Source organism: Labrus mixtus, chromosome 5 (assembly GCF_963584025.1).
Source record: "Labrus mixtus chromosome 5, fLabMix1.1, whole genome shotgun sequence".
Classification (NCBI taxonomy): Eukaryota; Metazoa; Chordata; class Actinopteri; order Labriformes; family Labridae; genus Labrus; species Labrus mixtus.
This window is the reverse complement of record NC_083616.1, coordinates 22012680-22034237: the sequence shown is the minus strand read 5'-3', so window position 1 is coordinate 22034237 and position 21558 is coordinate 22012680. Positions and strand designations below refer to the sequence as shown.

At 38.6% G+C, this 21558-nt stretch overlaps 5 protein-coding genes across 5 annotated transcripts; 2 read left to right on the top strand and 3 right to left on the bottom strand.

Annotated features, from left to right (window-relative positions):
* The first annotated feature begins 414 nt into the window (after positions 1–414).
* LOC132974789 (G-protein coupled receptor 183-like) lies at positions 415–1740 on the top strand. Its single transcript, XM_061039064.1, has 2 exons — positions 415–1277; positions 1458–1740. The coding sequence occupies exons 1-2, from the start codon at positions 415–417 to the stop codon at positions 1495–1497; spliced, it is 903 nt and encodes a 300-aa protein (XP_060895047.1). The 3' UTR covers positions 1498–1740.
* Positions 1741–4340: 2600 nt separating this feature from the next.
* LOC132974995 (G-protein coupled receptor 183-like) lies at positions 4341–5589 on the top strand. Its single transcript, XM_061039343.1, has one exon. The coding sequence runs from the start codon at positions 4341–4343 to the stop codon at positions 5307–5309; it is 969 nt and encodes a 322-aa protein (XP_060895326.1). The 3' UTR covers positions 5310–5589.
* A 1326-nt stretch (positions 5590–6915) lies between these two features.
* Positions 6916–10481, bottom strand: LOC132974486 (protease-associated domain-containing protein 1-like). The gene is made up of 5 exons (XM_061038569.1): positions 10243–10481; positions 9861–9961; positions 9638–9747; positions 8696–8863; positions 6916–8607 (listed from the first exon to the last, which is right to left on the bottom strand). The coding sequence occupies exons 1-5, from the start codon at positions 10313–10315 to the stop codon at positions 8487–8489; spliced, it is 573 nt and encodes a 190-aa protein (XP_060894552.1). The 5' UTR covers positions 10316–10481; the 3' UTR covers positions 6916–8486.
* Positions 10482–12818: 2337 nt separating this feature from the next.
* On the bottom strand, positions 12819–15544 carry il12b2 (interleukin 12B 2). Its single transcript, XM_061039342.1, is given in 7 exon segments — positions 12819–13508; positions 13510–13628; positions 13716–13864; positions 14020–14210; positions 14350–14452; positions 14674–14928; positions 15088–15544. Coding segments are annotated over 7 exon segments (1110 nt in total). The 5' UTR covers positions 15209–15544; the 3' UTR covers positions 12819–13336.
* Positions 15545–17985: 2441 nt separating this feature from the next.
* On the bottom strand, positions 17986–21352 carry LOC132974485 (transcription factor BTF3-like). Its single transcript, XM_061038568.1, has 6 exons — positions 21251–21352; positions 19956–20024; positions 19750–19863; positions 18850–19051; positions 18696–18755; positions 17986–18369 (listed from the first exon to the last, which is right to left on the bottom strand). The coding sequence occupies exons 2-6, from the start codon at positions 20022–20024 to the stop codon at positions 18323–18325; spliced, it is 492 nt and encodes a 163-aa protein (XP_060894551.1). The 5' UTR covers positions 21251–21352; the 3' UTR covers positions 17986–18322.
* Positions 21353–21558: the final 206 nt, after the last annotated feature.

Sequence of the window (21558 nt, the reverse complement as noted above, 5' to 3'; positions counted from 1 at the left end):
CACTCTAAATGTACCCAGATTGGATGAAATATAGTGTTGGTAATGTGTATTATGGTCACGAGTTTTATGTGCGATACAAAAATGTATCGTTTGCCACCCCTAGTTTAAAGTAATGAAAGGTTAGAGTATTGATGGGGAAATAATTTAGATTGAAGGAGGAAGAAAAGGTTACAGTGAGGACTTAAACAAATATAATATGTCTGGATCCCCCTGACAACTCAGTGTCGATCGTTATAATTACTTTGGTCAGCTTGTGATTTCAGGCCTTGTTTGTTCTTTTTTCCATCCCTCTCTAGCACGCGCCATGCTCTCGGCGTATGCTCATGTCCTCTGGGGATCAGAAGTTTTGCCTAACTTCGGAGCATCTGCCTTCTTTAAAAACAACGAGTGCTCGCCTCGAGGCTGAGCGTCAGGATGCTCCTCAACGCCACCATCCCTCTGTCGGTAGACTTTGACAGTCCGGTGGATTTCCTCATCTTCATCTTCCACATCCTGTTTGCCACCAGCTCCGCGCTCCTCGCCGGCTCGGTGGTCGTCGGGATCTCCTCCACGCGCTCCCTGCGAGGTCAGAACCGGTTCATCTTCATGCTGAACACGAGCATCAGTGACACTCTGACCGGCTTCTCGGTCTACTACCTCGGCCTCTTCGACGTCCAGGAGGGTTATCCCTCCAGAAACGGGACGTATTACATTCTACCCTCATTTCTAGGTGTCAATGTGCTGACCTTCCTCTTTGCTCAGTTTGACAGATACTTCGCTGTGTGCCATCCGTTCTTTTACAACCGCTACATAACGAGGTCTCTGGTGTTCGGAATCTGTGCGTTTTGCTGGATGTACACGTACACGATCCTGACAGTGCAGAACATGGTGCCCATTTCAAAAGCGGCACAGATAAACGCGTTCGGTGTGATGACTCTGCAGATTATAGTTCTCGTAAAAGTGTTGATGACTATTAAATTATACATCATAGCCAGGAGTCACCTGGTGAGAGAGGCGCCTAGTGCGGAGAGAGACAACAAGAAGGAGTCTCTGCGCATCATTGTGTTTGTGGTTATCTGCTTCTTGGCTCTGTGGTGTCCTTCTTTTGTTAATATTATAGTCAGACAGCTGACGAGGAACGGTATGAGGTTTAGAAATGAGGCCACTAACCTGTTCGCCATCTTGGCGCGCCTGAACGCACTGGTCACCCCAGCGCTGTACATCTGGGGCAGTCCGGCGCTGCGCGAGGCCGTGTGGAGGACAGTGTGGAGGAGGGTGTGCCGCCGGAGGAGGGCCAGGTGAGAGTATGTCCCAACTTATTATGGGATTTGAACGTCACTTATTTTTCCTTGTACACCATTTCAAGCAAAGTGAGACGCTTGGATGTAAACTGTATCTGTGATGAAATAGTGTTAAACATTGTACATTACATGAACATGTCACTCATTCTCTCTTCCCCACCCTCTATCTTTTTTCAGAATTGGCATCACATTACACGGAGTCACAAACAAACTATAGCAAAAAGACCAGCTTAATCATCATCAGATGGCAGCCCTATGTCAGATCACATGGCTGAAGAGAAAACATGTGGTGTAATCAGTTTTGAACGACTGTGATCTCTCATTACCGCGTTTGAGTTGAAAGATGTCTGTAGATAAACGCGCTTGATCAATGAGGCAGTTGTTTGTGTGGAAATTCAGTTGTGATTTCATATCTAAAATATGGACCGTGTTTGAGATTCATAGGGGGCAGAAATGTAAAAAAAAAAAAAAAAAAAAAAAAAAAAAGTGCCTTTCAATTCAGATTGGGACATTTAATTGAAATCGATGCAATGTTTTCGCATGACCCCTGTAAGACATGCAATAAATGAATACTGTATGTCAAGACTTATTCTCTCGCACGTTTTGAACAGAATATTGAAATGGCCCTTGTCCAGGTGTTTTCCTTGCTGGTAAAATGAGCCTGTCTTTTCCATTAATTCGATGTAACATGTCCTCCCATCGCTTTGATTTCCATTCGAGTTTTAATTTAGTTTTGGACTTGACGTGAGAAATGTACTGCTCGTTTTTGGAGTCATGCTCCGATCACCACTTGAGGCTGAGATTCCCAAATCTCGGACTGGTCACTGAGATGGGCAGCGTGGCCTTCTCTCCCCGGGCCCTCAGTTCTGGAGCTTCATGGCTAGAGATTGTTAGCCAGAAATAATTACGTTTCATTATTTCAATATTTTATCAAGACTCCGGTTTAATGTTTTGATTTTATGAAGGCATACTTATTCTTTGTTTCACTGTAAACTGCACTCTGGTTGAAATATGAAAGGGCCTATAAATCATTATTACCATTACTTTTATTTCTCACGTGTTTAAAATAAAAAGCATTGACAACCAGCATTCTCGCCGTAACAGGTGATGCATGAAATCTAAAAAAGATTGGCTTAAATGGGCTGTAAACTGTTGTTTCTGACAATCTCTACTGTTCTGGTATTAGTTTGAACTGTGATGTCGAGTTGCCAAGCTGTCTCTAACTGTTATGTTAATTTTACACATATAGAATAAAAACATGAAAACATGACTTATGGTAAGGGGTTAAGACGCAAATGCTCAAACTTGGAAAATGTGGTAGACATACAGCTTTAAACGATTCTCATTCATGTAAAAGCTCGACATGGAGAATAAGCTAAGAAGACTCACTTACTCGGAGAATAAACTTTGGTTATTCGACATGTATTTGTTCATGATATAACAATTATTATATAGTTGGAAAGGACATTAAATGCTTATAACATATTTGACGCTGCTCGCTGTGGATTCAGGACCAAGGACAGCGACGTAGCCTGCTGATGATTAAGTTTAACACAGCAGGTTCAGGACTTCGCTCAGCTCCTTGTTCTGTTTTTCACAATACTTTCTTAAATGTAGCTGATTATTTCGATTCATGGTTTAAATTATATCCGTATCACATTTGCTCTCATCACTGGACAAATGACCTAACATCTGTTTTTAGTGCATTTATTTTATTTTTTATTTACTTTTTTTTATTTATTATTATTATTATTATTATTATTATTATTATTATTATTATTATTATTATTATTATTATTATTATTATTATTATTATTTGTGTGTGTGTGTGTGTGTGTGGGGGGGGGGGGGGGTCGATATCTAAAAAAAAGATATTTAAATACAGTCGAGTATTTTTGTTAAAAATGTTAAAACACATGTGATCTCATTACAGGCCCTTTTCCAGGAAGAAGTTTCAGGTTTCAAGGCCCTGGAATCGTTCCCAATGGCCTGTAAAAGATTTATGCGGCCAACCCCGTCTCCCAGAAGAAATGAGGTTTCTGTATACAATTTGCAATAGTGAAATGTTGATTTGGAAGAGGAATATAAAAGAAAAATATTTAGTAATTATATATTATATAATTATTTCATTTATTCTTAATTTCCATGTGGAATTGTATCGTGATGATGTGGAAGTTGTTCTGAGTACAGTAACTGGTGACGGATGAAACCGACATCATAAATAACCATATTGCTTTCTTCTAGAGAGAAGAAGAAAAGTTCAGTCAAAGGACACAAAACGTATTGCGAAGTAACGCAAAATATAATGTGAGGGGACACAAAGTAGCCCTAAAAAATGTCGATGTCTCCACGTTGTAAAAAAAACTTCTGACATAGCTGTAAGCTGGAATGACAGGACAGTGTACTTAGTTTCTGATGCGGAAGTTCTGTCTAACAAATAGCAGAAAGGAGTACAACTTTAATTATCAAACGCCTCTTTCTAAGGTCAAAATGCTTTATTTTGTATATGACTGCAGCTAATAATTAATGAAATTAAATATTTGGCCAATTATTGCCTTGATGAATCTATTGATTGCTTAGACAACATTGTTTCTCTAAAATAGTGAGAGATGCGATAACATTACATAGATCCAAACGTGACACCTAACAATACTTCAGGCTAATGCACAAAATGAAAAGATACCTGAGAAGAAATATCTAAATAAAAACTGAGAGTCTTTAAATGTGTGAGGATGTATGATTGTTGGGTGAATGGAAATTACTGATCGTTTTATATATGCTGTATATATATATATTTTTTTAAAAAGTCCATTTATTTGTATTTTGATGACAAATGACCAGAATTAAAGACTTATTTTCTACAGGTGAATAGAATAATTAACTATTTAAAGTGGTCTCCTCTACAGAGTTAAAACTAAACTTCAGCTGAGACTGTTGTTTTAGGAAAAAAAGAGAAAGGCATTACGTAATTACAATCCCACGAGTACAAGGCCGGTGACATCAAGCTACTGGAGCTCTTATATACAAAATAAGCACTTAAGAAGCACACACGCATGAACAATGCTCCTCTCCAACACCACAGACTCTCTGACAGGAGGAGGGGTGCCTCTCTCGGTGAACTTCGACAGTCCAGAAGATTATTTCATCTTTATTTTCCAGATTTTATTTGCTACCAGCACTGTCCTGGTGGCCGGAACAGTTGTTATTGGCATCTTGGTCACCGAAGAGCTGCGCCTGCAGAACAGATTCATCTTCATGCTCAACACTAGTATCTGTGACACTTTGGTGGGCTTCTCTGTGTTTTACCTGGGTCTGTTTGATGTGCAGGAGGGGTATCCGCCGAGAAATGGTACTTATAATGTGTTACCGTCTCTCCTTGGGGTGAATATATTGACGTTTTTGTTCGCGCAGTTTGACCGTTATTTTGCTGTGTGCCACCCATTCATCTACAGCCGCTTCATTACGAGGCACTTTGTGATTTGCCTCAATATCTACTGCTGGTTTTATAATTTCGCCCACCTGCTCGCCAGGAACTTGTTGCCCGTTTCCAAATCGATGCAACTCTACGTGTTCAGCATTGTCTTCTTTCAACTGATCGTGCTCACTAAAGTGGTCATGACGATCAAACTGTATTTTGTGGCCCGATTCCAGCTTGAGAGAGACCCTCCGAGCGCAGACAGAGAAAGCAAAAAGGAATCGCTGAGAATCATCATATTTGTTGTCATAAGCTTCTTGGTGTTGTGGTGCCCCTCCTTTGTGAATATCATTATCAGATTTACGTCGGGGAGAGGCCTGACATTCAGGAACGACGCCACCAATTTGTTCGCCATCATGGCTCGTTTAAACGCCCTGTGCACCCCGTCTGTGTACATCTGGGGGAGTCCGGCTCTGAGGGACGCCACTGTGAGGACAGTGTGGGGCAGAGTGTGTGCACGGTGCAAGAGGAGGTATGCAAAAATCACTATCATGTTGGATGTTTCTATCTATACATACATACTTTTAGAATTTGTTTTATTTTTTATCAATTGATGCAGCCATTGCTCGTCTAAATTGTCGATTTTCCCGTTCTTCAGAGTGGGCTCCTTCCATGGGAGGGGAGATACCAAGACTGCATGGAAATAACCAGAAAAGCCAGTTCAGCACGTTACTCTAGCAAACTGTATGTTTTTGGTGAGCCCTCTCTATCCCTCTCTTCATCCATGTCCCTGACGCTCTCTGAAAAGAGGATTTCAAGGATTCCGTTCCAAAAAAATACAGTGAAGTTTCATTCTTAGTCTTTAAGCATCATTTCCTGAAAATGTACTTGATCTTAGAAGGTCTTGCTATTATTTCTTCTGATATGTTTGCTGAATCAGCGAACGTGTCCACATAACAACCCCGTGATAATCCTATTAAACTTGTCACTTGTGTAAAATGTATTTATGCCAAAGCCAGGGTGAACCTCAAATGAAAAGAAATGTAAAATGAAGCTGAACATGTGAAGGGATTTAGTTTAAACGTTTAATAGAGAAAATGAACATGCTGTGATTGTGTGAGTCTAGGGGTGGGGGTAGGTTGGCAGAGTCGGAATGCTCAGCAGGAGACTTTCCATCCAGGTTTACCGGTCTATGGTGACATAACTGGACCTCCTATAGTGACGGTCTGCTCATGAGGGTTATATCTCTGATGTTTCCACTGTGTTTACAGCCATGCTTCATGAACTAAGGTGGATATACTGTACGTGTCTGTATTCAAGTGTCGCTGTCCATGCTGTGTGGTGCTGAATCTCAGACCTGATCCTGTACAGAGGAAATGTTTTATTTTCAAAGGTTGTGTTGTCGGCTATTGTGTTTATCATTGTGTATAGGTGAAACATTTTTACGTTTACACACCGACTTTCTAAAGATGTTGCGTAAAAACAAAACCGGGTTTTATTCGAGTCTGAGGACAAACTATCTTTTTTTGTACAATAAATGGAAGGGGATAGATGCTTTATCATATTTCGAAATGAATTATAAACCATCCACAAGTTACCAAAAAAGATATCTTCATTCTCATTGTGTTGATTGTTCCCTTCATTATTTTGAAAAATGGCAAATTAAAGACATACTTGGTGTCACGCAGAGCTCACTTTTTAGTATCCGGGGTATGGTACATGTGTGGAGCAGAGATTTCAACGTAGGCGATTTATTAGTGTAGTGGCCGTCAAGTCAACAAATACTGACAGACCTCTACTACAATATTGTGTAAAAAATAACAGTTATTAAATGAGATATTTAAAATGTGTTAAAATGTTGACTATCAAATGTTCATTAATCCTAGTGAATGTTATTTAACCATATCATGGCAGAAGGAAACTTTATACATTATCTGGTAATAAAGTTTTTATTTACAGATCACTTCTTCAACCCTTCATACATGCAATACACTAAAGTTCAGTCTCAAACAAGTCTGACACGTCTACTTAAAATACACACAAGCTTTTTGTACTTTCAGCAAAAAAGAGAGGCTGCCCTTTCTTTAATACGAAGAAAATAAAACATTTTAGCTGCCTTAAACTTAGTGCTTCTTTATTAATGTGTGATGCTTTGGAGAACACCAATGTATGCAGTTTATTAAAGAAAATCATCAAAGTCATGTAAGCGGTGGTATTCTGACTTGAGCTGGTTTGACTCCAGGAGTTGCTAGGTTGATTAAGTGCAAATATACAGATGCAGTCTAAACTTGTGTTTAACATTAAGACCAGAAGGCTTACTGGTATCATAGCAACAAAAGGGCAGGTCTAAATGCTAACCCAAGAGCTATGGTGTTAGTAGCATTTAAATAGTTTTTATACTCTACACTCCAATGTAAAGGTTGATCATTCATAAGGTCAAAGCGTGTAGCCCCTTACAGAAAACAATCGACGGGGGTTAAACAGATTTCTGACCAAACACAAGCTCTCTGAAGAATAGAAAATAATGTATCAAAATCCCCACAAATATTGCCAGAAACACAGACACATACCTATTTTGTGGAGGATTCCAGGGGGCACTGTTATTATTTATTTCCTAGCCCACCCTTCTTCATCAACATTGGAAAATGTAGTCTTAAAACAACTTTCAGGCAAAAGTTAACTGTGGATTTTATGGTCACGTTCCCTCAACGACTCAAGGAAGTGACATTCATGTGAAATGAACAACTCGAAACATAAATTCAAAGAAATATTGTGAAGAAATATTTTCTTGCAGCAAAGTTATTACCACCAGACTCAACTTAGCTATTAATGTACCGAACACAGGACTACAGTGCTAAATGAGTCTTTTAGTAATAGCATATTTTCATGAAAATAAACCAGACAGAATGTTGAAATACCACCCAGTTCAAGATAAATTCATGATTGGTCAAGCAGCTTTTAGAGTTATTAAGGACTGAAAGTATCAGGGGATAAACATGCAAAGATGATGACATTAGCTTGCTCTAATGTGCGTACAATAGTCTCTGTGATTACATACTGTGTGCATGGTCTTATAAGTTGTATAGCTTATATAACTTAAAAACTTAAAACAAAGGCTTAAGATTCATTTTGCACAAAACATCTTTGTTATTTATTTACCATTTAGAAACTGTTCATTTTTGGTCAGTGATCAAACACTTTGAAGTTCATGCAAATGAGAACGTTTCCTCTTTATACGTTTTACAGTGAGATGACATTCCTGGTATTATGTAATGGTGATTAAAAAAAAAAAGTGTAAGATTCAAGGCAATTTTTCCCTTCCAGTCCCATAGTGGCCTACGCAATGGCATGTACCACTTCCCCATAGGAAAAAATGGTGCACTCCAGGCTTAATATCTGGTATTATCCGACTTTCCACATCATTTTGAAAACGTTTGACCAACGAACCATTCGTATATCAAGGTCAGTGGCACAACAAAGCTGTAATTATTATAATTTTTTTCTTGAAAAGAACAAGCATGCATGTTTCTTGCCGAGTTTGTCTGTCTTTATTTTGACAAATGGCTATGGCAAGACTGTTTGGATACAATTAGAAGGTTTGCTCCACATGTCTGTGGCTGTGTGTTTAATCACGTGTGCATGAGTTAATGTTATTGGTTCACCACCAGTGCAACCACCATCAAGGAATTTTCCTGGAGGCTGTGAGTTTATTCAAAGTTGACAAGATACGCACAGATAACATAATGTTCACTGAGTAGAGAAGCGGATCAAGTTGTGGGTGTGCGTTATTTCTACCACAGTGTCCATGGGGGCTGCTTCAGGGGGAACGAGGCCAAAGAGGAAACATTGACAGGAATGGAAATGACAGCCCACGGCAGTGCTTGTCTCTGAAGAGTTCGTCGGATCATCATCCTAAAGTAACAGATAAAGAGGATATGTTTTAATGTCAAAACATGTTTGTCATTATTTATATACAAATATAAAAAGGCATCAGTCTTACCCATCACGTCCCAGTAGGAATAATGCCGGTATGCTTGGTTTGGCAGTGCTTCCATCAGTGACCATATCAAGGTACTGGCTGTCATTGTCCACTGCATTATCAGCAATGAGAACAGCTTTGCCTCCTGCTTCCTCCACATTTCTCGCCTTTTGTACAAAGGAGCAACCTCTAGAAAGCACAAAAAAAAAAACAAAGAAAGACATTTTAATGTGTCATCAAACACAAGTAATCTGTGAATAGTTGAACTTTCAGGTCCCAGACAGGCAGTAGGATTTTAGCATAGTTTTAGTAAAACAACAAGTGCAAGTTGCCTCACCTGCAAATTACCTTCATACACAAACTCTGAGAACAACAAGCAATACCAAACACAGGTCAAACTTTCTCTAAACATTCCTGCTAATCATAACTAGTCATGTGTGTATACCTGGTAGTCAATACAGATAATTAAAAAGACAATGTTTGTTATATTTTTCTTTTATTATAAAAGGGGCTATTGATTTTAGTTTTGTAATCTAACATCCAACATTTATATATTTCAAGTATTCCTTTAAAAGAAAGAATAACAGCTTACTGCCGTTATGCATGCAGTCGTTTTAAATGTCTCAATAACTGTAATCGTGACCGTACATTTATTTTAAGTGTGTAACAAGCCAAATGTAAATGTCTTGCACTCCTACTATAATATTTAGCCTCTGCAACAATCACAAGAGAAGGCAGGCAGCCAGTGTGGCCAAAGAAAACACTGGTATATGTGCGCACATGCTAGTGGTCCACAAATGTTGAAACTATGATTTTGTCTTCGTCGAGTGGTCAGGTTGGATTGATAAATGGCTCAATCCAATCTTGCATTTCCAACTTCCTACTTCACATTTGTGTTCACATGATCTTCTATGGCAGTGCGGTAAACAGGTGACACTATAGGTGAAGAGACACGATGCATACCCTCTTTCCACCAGGATTACTTGTCCCTGGATAATTTCTGTGTCCTCCAGGTCTGTGCAGCCGTCTGCTGGTTCTGCAGGCACAAGAAAAATCTCATCATAAGAAGACACCTGGGGACAAAAGGAGAGAAGAGGATTGTGACTGGGTGGGTGGAGAGTATTGAGAATCATTTCGCCAACAATTGTAATTTGTAATTTAGAAGAGGGCAAAATACCATACTTACAAAAGCTCCTCCAAAGTCTTTAGCAGGTGCTGCACTGAAGATGTAGCCTATCTCCTCTGGACTGATGACCCGGAAGTAAAGCAATTCATTGATCCCAAGACCTTTAGTGCAGAAATATATATATAAAAAAAAGAGCTTAGCAAGCTTACCTCCGAGTTGTTAATTGATATTGTCGGTGCAAAGTCAGTGTTAGAAAAACCACAGCAGTGGGTGTAAATTAAGGAGAATGACACAAAAGACTGTAAACTTTGACTTCAAGTGAAAAACGTGAAGACTACAACAGAGCACGGACATTTTTTTCTGAGCCCATTTATCTGAATGTGGTGCTCAGTTACATTATCTGTTTACTAACTTGAAACTTGCACCTGCTCCTCGCGCTCACCTGACGTGCAGCTGAATCGCATTAGAAGGTTCCAGAGGTAGAACAGTAAAGCCGCTGGCAGAACCTTTGCCATTCTCAGGACATTTGTAGAGCTCCTCGATTACATACACGAAACGCCAGGTGGCTCTCAATTAGGAGCGGTATTTGTCCATAAATAGCTGCTGTTTCGTTTGTCCACAACAGAGCAGCAGGTTAGCAACCACTTCCGCTCTTCCTGGAGTGCGCATGCGTACATTGCAGAGCCGGATTAACCTGCTAGGTGGCCGAGGGAAAATTGGGCCCCCGTCTTATTACACCACGACTACTCGCCATTTAAAAAAATAATTAATAATAGATTATAAATTGGTCACATAAATACATTTAAAAAAAATACAAAAATAAATAAAAATTGCATTTTTTATCCTGCAGTTTAAATATGTACAGCAGTAAGATATTTTTTTTATCACTTTTATCCAAAGCGACATACATCAGAGAGTAAGTACAACACTAATCCATTCATACATCGCCACCGAAGCAGCGGGAGCAATGCTTGCAGAACAAAGGGGTTGGATTGCACTTGTGTGTCTTTATTAAGTTTAATGGATTTTAATGTTTATGGCCTGGAGGAAAAAGCCATTCTTCAGTCTGCTGGTGTGTGCTTTCAGGGACCTGTATCAGGGTGAACAGGCTGTTGTGTGGGTGGGATGAGTACTTGGTGACCCTCAGAGACTTCCTGTGGCACTGCTGGGCGCACAGCTCCTGCAGGCTGGGAAGCCAGATGAATCCAGTGATGTACTGGGCCCTGTGCACACCCTCTCTGGTGCTTTATGGTCAGTGCTTATTATGCTGCCATACCGGGTGGTGAAGAAGCATGCAGGAAGATCTCCATTGTGACCCAGTAGAAGTCCCTGAGGATATGGGAAACTACAACCAACTATCAAGGAATAATAAACTATACATATGGATATACAGAGGCTGAAGTATTTGGATACCAAAGAGGAACAAATGGACATGTTTTGAATAAGATTGTAATGAAATAATTTATTTATTCAGAAATAAATATAATCATTGCAATATGCAGTGTAGGTTCTCAGTCATTCAGGTCATGGTGAATTTCGAGCTTTACATTGCAATATTCAATATATATATCAAATATTAAGCCCATAATGTATTTTTTAACACAAGCATAATTTCATTGAAATGTACGTTTTATTAAACATCTTCTCACTGAGATGTTGGGTTCTGTTGAACATTTTTCCCCCCATTCTTCTTCTTCTTTCTGTTCTTGCAGCGGTCCAAGTACCCAGGTGGCAGTTCGGAACAGCAAATTTTTTTTCTGTTTTTGCATTTGCACAGCCTCTTTTTGCCTGTGATCACCTGAAATAAGTAAATACAAGATTAGGATCTGCAATGATAGGACATTAAGGCATCGCTTCAAACTTCAATGTGTAACAATTTATATTATAAAGTTCTGGCTGTGATTGTGAATACCAAGGATGTCTCCAATTATAATATTTAAAAGCTTCTGTTTAGACATATTCAGAGCCATACCTTAGATTTATACTTAAGCATGTTACCTTCCTACTTTACAGTGTTAATAACTTCTCGAGCATGAAGGGAAGTAAGATCTGCTGCAGGTTAGGCACCTCAAGATTTTTTTAACTTGTGAATTAAGTTGAGGCTAATGTTTTCTGGTTTTGACTTCCTTTTTAAGGTTTGGAGTTATCTAAGAAATGCAATGATTTCTTTAGCTTGGCTTTCGGTACCTCCACAAGTTTCAGTGAATAACAAGTGGCAAAAATTATCTGAGTTTCAATTTATTTGTCACTTGCTGTATTTTACAGTGTGCTCACTATATTATTGTCAGAGGGTTTGTGTATCCAGGCAAGCTTATCACTGATGCATGATCAGGTTGAGATATAAAAACTGAAACATTAGCATAACAAACCAGCTGACAATGAGACATCATTTCTATTTGTCGTCCTTACTTTCTTAGTGGAAAAATGTGCCATTGTTTTGTGTTTCACATGGTTTCAAAGAATTCTTTTTTTTTTTTAAATGACGGAAATGTATTTTATGTTTCCCTGCTAAAGCTAAATAACACAGTTGATCATAATTCATTGCTCAAAACCCACTGTTGAGTTTACCAACAAATTAAAAACAGTTGACAAGTATAATATATATAATTTAAAAATTAATAAGTGGGAACTAAAATGGCCGCTCAAAATAAAATAATTTTGTTGTAAACCACATACTACTGAACCGTCCCCATTTGTCAAAGCATCATTTTAGAGTCTGTAAGGTCCGTTACTAGTTTGGGATTACTTTCATTTTGGGGGGAAAAAAAGTTTTATACACTTCTTTATTTTCATTTTGTAGTGTTTTTAACATGGGACCTCAGTATCTGCTACTTTGACCTGAACTCAATTACCACCCAGAGAAACAGTCAGTACACAGACTCAGTAAAACTGGTTTCTGACCTTTTGTCCACCCCCATGAAGACAACATGGTTGAGACTGTAACAGGTTTAAATGGGGGGTTTCTATAACTCTGATACACATGTCATGAGCAACACATGAATAAAGAAGGAACATGTATAAGGAAGGAAGCAAAAAGCTTTTTTTAATGGTTGTTGGGTTTTTTTTGCACAGTGCCAAACCACCAAGTTCACAGAAAGACCAACACATATAACTGAAATAAGACGAACAAGAAACACAAGGTGTGAAATTCAGTGTGAAGTTATACTGAGCTAGGCTCATTTGTTTGCACATTTGACTTGTGATTCATTTACAGTGACAATTACTTGATTTTAATGTGAAGAAAATCATGTATGAAAATTCAGGGAATGATTTTCTAAGATTTGATCCTACAAAACCATTTCTGACAACTCCGACAACAAGAAAATTAAAGTGTTTTTTTGTTCACAAGAAAAGTGAGTCTTTAAGTGTTTTTGTAATTTCACAGTCTCTCTATAATGGTGTTTGACTTTATGTATTTGATTTTTAATAAATAATAAATATATCTATACAAATAAATAGTTTGAGATAGGTCATAAATAAAATCCATAAAAACTGGCTGCATTTATCTTTAAAAACAAAACAGAAAAGTGGACTTCTTACTGAGCTTTTGGTGGGTGCTGTGTTATCTGTTGGTCATCAGTGCCCAAAGGTAAGACATTAAAAAGCCAAGTGACAAACAGTAGGTGAGACAACATGAAGGACGTTGTACTACAGACATGTACAAACAAACAAAGAGCAGGAGCAGACAGTTTTGTGATCAAATACTCAGTGGGTTACATTTTTCCAGGGAGTCCACTGGCTCCAGGCGGAGAGCACCAGCTGATCTCTTGAGCGAACCCTCAGCTTGCTGATCCTCTTTGGTATCAGAGCTGATGAAGAGAGTCCTGTCTAAAACACAGACAGGTCACAGTAAGAATCTCATATGCAGACAAGGAGAGATCACATGACTGCATTTCAGTGCACGTTTGTATTTACCTTGCCATTATCCTTAAGCACATATTCAATCTGGTGCTCCAGACTGAAGAAGCTGTGAGGAGTTGACCAGCTGGACGGAGGATCAATGGTCACATTCAGGTCCTGCTCCATCTCCTGACACCTGACGATCTGGGGACTATCGGGTTCAACTGGACACAACAAAAATGACGGCAGAGAATTAAAACATTGGTTTGAATTCACTCAATGCTTCTGCTGCTCAAATGTATTTTTTTTTAACAAGTTCAAAATAAACTGTTTAATCTTGTCAAATGCCTTAAATGTCACTCAGTTTCACTCAGCTTACTGATGTCTCTGAGATAAAATCGTGTGGTTCTCCTGAGGATGGAGAGGTCAGCAATGGCCTCAGCTGTGATAACGAGCATGGTGCTTTCCTCAGTGTAGGGTGAGAGGGAGTGGGACACCTCAAACTGGAATGCCCCATCTGCGAGAAGATCGCTGCTGCTGATCCAGCGACACGACGTCTCATCTTCACTGCTGCAGAGCAAGGAATAAAACAGACACACGGAGAAATTTGTGTAGGAAAAGTAAAGTTCTATCTGCTTTTTGGTCTGTCTCTATGCAATAATTTGGCTTCTTGAATGGAATTTCTTTAAATATATATATATTTTTTTACCAGTCTTGGCCAAGTCCAAGGCGCACTAATTCATATCCACTATTGGTCCAGCTACAGCTGAAGACACAGTCATAAGACTTTGCCCGACAACTGAGAAGAGAATCTGTAAAGAGAAACCATATGTGTGCAATTAGGAGTGAACTGTCCAGTCCTGAAAAAGCAGTGAAAATAACACTGAATATACAACATCTATGTAAAAGGTGCATCATCAAACACTCCCTGCACTGCACGTTAGGTTTCAGTCTTGTCCTTTCTCTCTCAGCCTGACTAATTTGGCACTAAAACTTCCTCTATTTAATAAAGATCGCAACAAGGATATCTTACCCAACGCCTCTTCCTCCTCGGCTTCAAGCAGCAGATAGGTGGATGACAGCATCTCCTCTCCTCTCCAGCAGCTGTACTCACCCAACGTGGGAGTATCTACTTCTGACACTGTCAGAATTGAACTGTCCTGCTGGAAATAATCCCCCGAATCGACATCAATCTCTTCCCCATCTAGCTTCCAAGTGATATGTCCTGTGGTCTTTGTACTGCATGTCAGTGTGACTGGACTTGAACCATTCCTTTTGGCGACCACAACTGCGCAAACATAGACACAGACAGTCAGGTGTACACACAGACAGCCCACACGGAAACATTCACAAACACTTCTATTGAAAAAAAGGTCAAGTTCAGGAATAATTGAGGAAATAAAATAATAAATATCAGAAAGTTTTGTGAACCGCAAGTCAGGCGTACAGTTTTCTGGAAACGTGCTGAGTCCATGTGCTCCTGATAGGCTGATGAACAGAAGCCCAAATATCCACAGTGAAAAGGTCCTCTGAAAGATTGTGTGACAGCAAAAACCATTGGAGCTCATAAATGTCTTTCACGTTAACATAACAAATAATCACTTCATTTGCTAGTAGTTGTTGTAAATTTTCACTTCAATTCAGATTCAAAATAAGAAATATGTCCATGGGAAATTGCAACGAGTTGAAAGCTAATGCATTGTAACAAAATAATTACACAGCTGGGAATTGACTCTCTATTCTTTCATCTTATTTGTCGACACCCACAAGTTATTTCTTACCATTTGGATGAAGTTACACTGAAGTGATGCAATAAAAGAAATCTGGAGCAGAAGTTCAATAGTAGCTGTCCTGATGATTGTAAGTTTCAACTGGCGACTAACCATCATATATATATCGCCGCCTCCAACATACATCATCATAATCATCATCATCATCGCCTGTGTCATAATGTGCAGTAGAAACTGAGAGATATAGTAAACTGATTAATAGTCTATAAACAGAGTTGGTGGGCAGCACACTTTGCAGCAATTTGCATATCATATTTCGAGTAAGCAACTGTGAGATATTAAGTGTGAAGTGTGGGTGGGCAGTGGGGTGGGGGGTTGCCCTCGGCCATTAAACTGAAATGAAGAAGTGTCTTCAAACAATCAGGACACACATCCAAACAGGTGCCAAAAACACATACACAAATTTGTCCCTCAATCTTTGAAAGCACCTATGAGAACAGCAGAATAGAAATATCACAGCTTTGAAAACAAAAGCAAAATCAATGGAAATGTTACATGGACCTTCAACAAAAATCTTCACTTTATCAACAACTATTTTGATAGTAAATGTACAATTTTCTCAGTTTTAGGCTAAAGTGACAGGAAATTTGTACAAACATGAATGACTGCTGTTTACAGTCTAAAGAAATGTGTGAAAATGTGAAAGAAAGAGAAAACAACAGGTTAGCCATCGTATTCTGTTAAACAGTTTCTTGTGTTATTAGGAAAAGGGGGGCAGGTATTATAAGTTTTCTTCTTCCTGCTCCTGTTTGCTCATGAACAGTGTTTCAGCATTATGAGAAAATAGTTTTTGTTGTGTATTATGGTGTTGAAACCATACACTGAATTGAGCAAATAAATAAATCAAATATGAAATATATATGAAAAAAAAATTCAATTCAAAGTTATACGGTTAACTGAAGGTCTTTGGCTTCCTCTTGTCGGTTGAACCAAACAAGAAATCTGGGCTTTGGGAAATTACCATTTATTACTACTAATACTAACTAAATCTACACCAAATGAATAGTCATTGTTTTTGAAAATGAATGTGGGATTAGTGAGCAATGGAAGAACATCGTTGTCACCTTAAAATAGAGATTCTACAGAATAGATGTATTTACCGGTAATTGTATTTTGTGAATCAATATACCAAAAATAATCCTGAATCCTATGAAAATGGTTTTCTACAGAAAAGTTTTTTCCCAATCACACATCAATGTGAGGACATTTGATGCCCCTAAACTTCAACAACATGTGACACGAGGACTTTCCCTGGCCATGACTTTAGTCACAAACGGGGCAATCCGGCTTTCCTTTGCTAAATGTCAGCTGAGAGAAAATAATTACACTCTGAATAAAAAAAACAACTGACTTGTTTATTCTCGCACCTACGTAAATCAAGAGATCCCATAATGTGTTGAAGTGTTTGTGACGTATTTCCATAGTAAACGCTTCGAGTTGGTTTGCGGGGGGGGGGGGGGGGGGGGGTGATCTCCTCATTTGTATTTGAACAGTTTATGAGGTATATCCCTTTCAGCCTATATTCAAAGAAACCTTGTATGATTATTAATATATACACCAAATCTCTCACCTAAAATTCTTTGAAACCTGCATAGTCATTGAACAGAAAGAGTTGGTTTTGAGTTTCAGTTCCTTAAATTCCTTGAGCATTATTCATATTTCTGCAGTAGAGAACTTTATTAACCTCTTAACGTTTCTATTTATGTCACTACATAAACTGCAGTGCATGCTTTCATCATTGATTGTCTGAAGTTATTCAATAGTATCAAACTATATCTAAACTTTTCAAAGCTAACATTTTATTTTTAGGCTGTCCAATGAACCAATGGAGAGCACAGAAATATACAAATTGTATCTATTGTGCTGGAAAGAATGCATCATAAAGGTACTCAGTGTTGGAAATATACATCACTATAATAGGAAACAGCTGTGTAATGGTGGTAAAAAAAAAAACTTTAAAAACTGTTCTTACACTAACCTTACGACTAAGTTTTCTTTATTTGTGTAATTACTTCAAGAAATCTATCATTTGTGATTGTAGTTTAAGTTGAACCCTCACATCATTTTAAATTTTTTTCAGAAGTCAGGGAGAGTGAGTGGGGAATGACATGTGGGAAAGGAAGCCACAGGTCGGATTTGAACCTGGGCCGCCCGCTTGGAAGACTACAGCTTCCATACATGGGGCGCGCGCACTAACCACTGCGCCACCAGCGATCATTTGCGGCCGTAACTAGGGGAAAAAAAAAATCAAACTACAAATGAATTGCAATTATGTGTTCTTTCAGAAGGAGGAGCTTTCCTTCTAATCCCAGTAATGATGTAGAAAAATCAGTGGATGTAAAATCCAGAGTCTGCCCACTCTGAGACCCGAGTAAAAATGCTTTGGATTCAGAAATGAGACCTTCAAAAAGTGGTCTCGAGAGGTACTACAACACTAGTTGGACATAACTGTCATTTCCTGATCAACTGTGAGAATTATACTACTTGGACCATTTATTTAAAATTGATAAACAAGAGGTGGAGCTAATTTAAAAAAAAAACTAAATAGAGAAGTGTATGTGTCATTTTTTTATTACATGATTAATACCACCAGTACATTTTGGATGTGTAGGCATCACAATGCAGGAGAGGCCGTTTGAGAAAGAGAAAGGCTTGCACATTCCACTGAGTTAAATAATTTCACTTGTACTACAGAACGAGGCAAATCAGACAAAGGAGTGGGAATTAATTGCCATAAAAAAGTTAGTTCTACCCGTTTTAGCCCAATTGTCAATGTTACAATTAAAAGCGACATTTTGTAGTAGGCAAAGAGCAATAATAAACATGAACAATTATAAAATGCTGCAATGTCAAAGTACGGGTAGTTAAGAGCAGGCTGGAAGAGTGGACTGTCTAGTCTGCCTCATTCTTTGAAGCCTCATCAAAGTTTTCAACCAGATCTGAAAAACAAAAACAAAAACAAAAGCAAAAGCTTGATCAAGAAAGATGAAAGATGAAAAGTCAATATGAGACAGTTGTCCAAATGAGAATAATGACTTACTATTCAAATAAAACATACTTTTTGTTGGAGTCATAGGAATTTATTGAGTTCATATAAACACAGATAAAATTAGACTAATATTTAATCAATATTCTCCCAACATTAAAACAAAGATACTAACATTTAGGACAGTCCCTTCTGATCCATTAGGTACTTATTTCAGTTCCACTATATTGCAGAATTTATGCAAATACTTCTTTTGAAAGGGTAAGTTCATTTGCTTACCTGGAACGTCATCATCATCCTCCTCTTCAGCAGCAACCATGGGGGCTTTGTCCTCTCCAGCTAGGGGGAGGGGGGGAGGGGGCATTAGCTAAATGTAAGAAAAAACATCATACACACCTACTTATGCAAATAGAACAGTAAGTGTTATAGGTACCTGGTTTGGGCAGAGTCTCTGCTAATCTCCTGAGGCTGGTAAGACTGTCGGCTCCCAGCTGGTTTAGAATACCTGGGAGCATCTCTGTGAGCTGCTTGTTCTCAGCATGCCCTGTGATTGTGAAGGTATTTGCAGCCAAGGAGGCCTGGACTTTTGGGTTATTGAAGTGGATCACTGTTCCTTGGTTCGTGAACATATTAACCTAGAGTGAAACAAACAGAAACAGAACGGTTTCTGAGTTCAAGGTTATGATAAAACAACTGCTCCTGCTAAGAACATTTTTCCACAATGGATGCATATAGCTCAATAACTAGTCTTTAGCGCAGTTGTATTTAGAACAGATCCTTGTACAAGAAATAATAGTATGAGGGCGCGGTCACACTGGCCATCCGTACCGTGCTGTACTGTACTGTACTCAAGCACGATTGGCCCCCCGCTGTGCAATTCCCACGCTGGCCGGCATGGCCCGCGGTCACACTACACAGGACTAACCGTGCCGAAGCACGATTACATCTTGTACATAACGTCGTAATACAACACCTCTCCGAAGTGTGCCAAAGCCAAGGAAGTGTAGCACGTTATGGATGGCCAGTGTGACCGCGCCCTTACTTACTTTAAGTACTGAACTGCTTCCTAAATAACCATGATGATGAACTGAAGAATCACAATATATAGTTTTGGGGTATTTTTGTTTTCTATACTCATTAGCTAACTGTTAAATCAATAAAATACAGTAAGTAATGGGGGTCCTCTGATGGCATTGACATATCTTTTGTCTCATTTACTCAAATGTTGTACATGGCATCCTGCTATAATAATGACTTTATTCATAAGTAACAAATCCTGTACCAAACATAACTGTGCTTCAGGAAGGCCTTACTGTAAAATAATTTGCTTTACCTCCTCAATGCCAGAGATGTTGTTGACTCCCAGTTTCTTGAGGGAGAACTGAAGCTTCTTATCATCTGCTGTAGCTGTTCTGTGCACCACCTTCTTCTTTCTTCGGGCCGACCCCTAGAGAGCACAACAAATATCCATCACACATATGTTCCCAACGAAGTGTTTTCTTCAAGTACTTTGTAAGAACGTGTAGTAATCTAACTCACCTTGCCGCCTATGCGGACCTGCGCCTGCAGTTTGGCGAGCTTCTCCTGGTTCATTATCGACTCCTTCATCTGACAAAAAAAACAACACCACATACATGACAAAATGAAATATTTAGTAACAAATATCAGTTATTTGGACATTTTTAATACACACAACACCAAGCCAAAAGACAGAAAAGGCACCAATAGTCGTGTCGAAATGTCAAAGCAGACTAAATGTTTGACCTTGTAGGGATAATGATGTATACATGTAAATTCTTCATTATTATCATTGTATTATTATTATTTAGCATCTATATATATACATATATACTGTACATTCTATTTTATTATATTATTATCTTAGTCTATATTATATAACATTTCATTATATTATGTTATATTATACTACATTATGTTATATAACTGCACTCTGCATTACTGTGGTACAACACTGCCTCTCTTCTCTGCTGTTTACATTACTTGCTGCTATTTATCATACCAAGTCACTTTATCTTGTCATTCTCTGCAAATACTGTCTCAATTCTCAATTCCCCCCAGTTAACTTCATAATTCATTTTGTACTGTATATACCCCCTGTTTTTATTTTTATTTATCTGATCTATTCTGTTTAATGTGTATTTTTTAGCTTTCTTGTCTGTGCTGCTGTAACGTCCGAATTTCCCATCTGGGGATCAATATAGTATTACCCTATCCTATCCTAAATGCATAGTAGCATCAGTTTATTCGATGACTAAAACTTTGATTAAGTGAAATTACATTTTCAACAGGGGAAGTAGAATTAAGTGCCAAACCTAAAAACCCTCAAAATCCCCCTGTCGTTTTCATTTTGAGCTCAGCACACTTACAAGAATGCACAGCTGCATAAAGCCCAAAAATAGCCACACACACTTTTAAGTCTCGACTCAAGTCCTGCATGAATCTGATACAGGTGTTAAAGTCAGTGGTTTTACCTACATATGCTTTCCAGGGCTAGAATGCATTAGTTGAGTGTTGAATTGAATGAAATAAATCGTATTGTGCACACACTTAAATATTATCTGTAGGCACAGACATGACTTTACATGTTTCCCCCGCGAGTTTTCATTTTGACTGGACTGACCTGTCGGCTAGTTAGCAAGCAAGGCTAAAACAGCTAACTCGGGCCTCTTCAAACTGACACTATCGTTCATTTCAAACTGGCTTTTCTCTCACACTATGGCGCGTGCGGTGAGGCAGGTTGTTGTTCTTTTTGTAAAAGCTCAAAAATAATATGGCAGTGACTAAGTTAAAAGGCCACAGAGACTTGAACTGACCTGGGAGTGTGTAAACACGCGGATCACACAGTCGACAGAAGCTCGAGGAAAGGAGTGAGGAACGGAAGTGACGCAGTGAGGTCGCTCTCTGCCGGATGAACCGGTATTTTTTTTTTTTTTTTCACAATTTGTGTTTAAAATGTTGAAGTTATTGTTTATTACATCTAAATTTCAAATGTTCATATTTTAAAATATTATATATAAGTAGCAAATATCAGTTAAGACCTTAATATTACTTTTGCTACATTAGTACACGAAACAGCCTGATTTCACCGGAATGTAGGTAAAGTATTAGAAAAAAACAATAC

Excerpts from the sequence above, each read along its gene's own strand:
- LOC132974789 (XM_061039064.1), top strand. The coding sequence starts at position 415 with ATGCTCCTCAACGCCACCATCCCTCTGTCGGTAGACTTTGACAGTCCG. Across the intron at positions 1,278-1,457 it reads TGCCGCCGGAGGAGGGCCAG|AATTGGCATCACATTACACG; the intron begins GTGAGAGTATGT and ends ATCTTTTTTCAG.
- LOC132974995 (XM_061039343.1), top strand. The coding sequence starts at position 4,341 with ATGCTCCTCTCCAACACCACAGACTCTCTGACAGGAGGAGGGGTGCCT.
- LOC132974486 (XM_061038569.1), bottom strand. The coding sequence starts at position 10,315 with ATGGCAAAGGTTCTGCCAGCGGCTTTACTGTTCTACCTCTGGAACCTT. Across the intron at positions 8,864-9,637 it reads GTAATCCTGGTGGAAAGAGG|AGGTTGCTCCTTTGTACAAA; the intron begins GTATGCATCGTG and ends TGTGCTTTCTAG. Across the intron at positions 8,608-8,695 it reads TTCCTACTGGGACGTGATGG|GATGATGATCCGACGAACTC; the intron begins GTAAGACTGATG and ends CTGTTACTTTAG.
- LOC132974485 (XM_061038568.1), bottom strand. The coding sequence starts at position 20,024 with ATGAAGGAGTCGATAATGAACCAGGAGAAGCTCGCCAAACTGCAGGCG. Across the intron at positions 19,864-19,955 it reads AGGTCCGCATAGGCGGCAAG|GGGTCGGCCCGAAGAAAGAA; the intron begins GTGAGTTAGATT and ends TGTGCTCTCTAG. Across the intron at positions 19,052-19,749 it reads ACATCTCTGGCATTGAGGAG|GTTAATATGTTCACGAACCA; the intron begins GTAAAGCAAATT and ends GTTTCACTCTAG.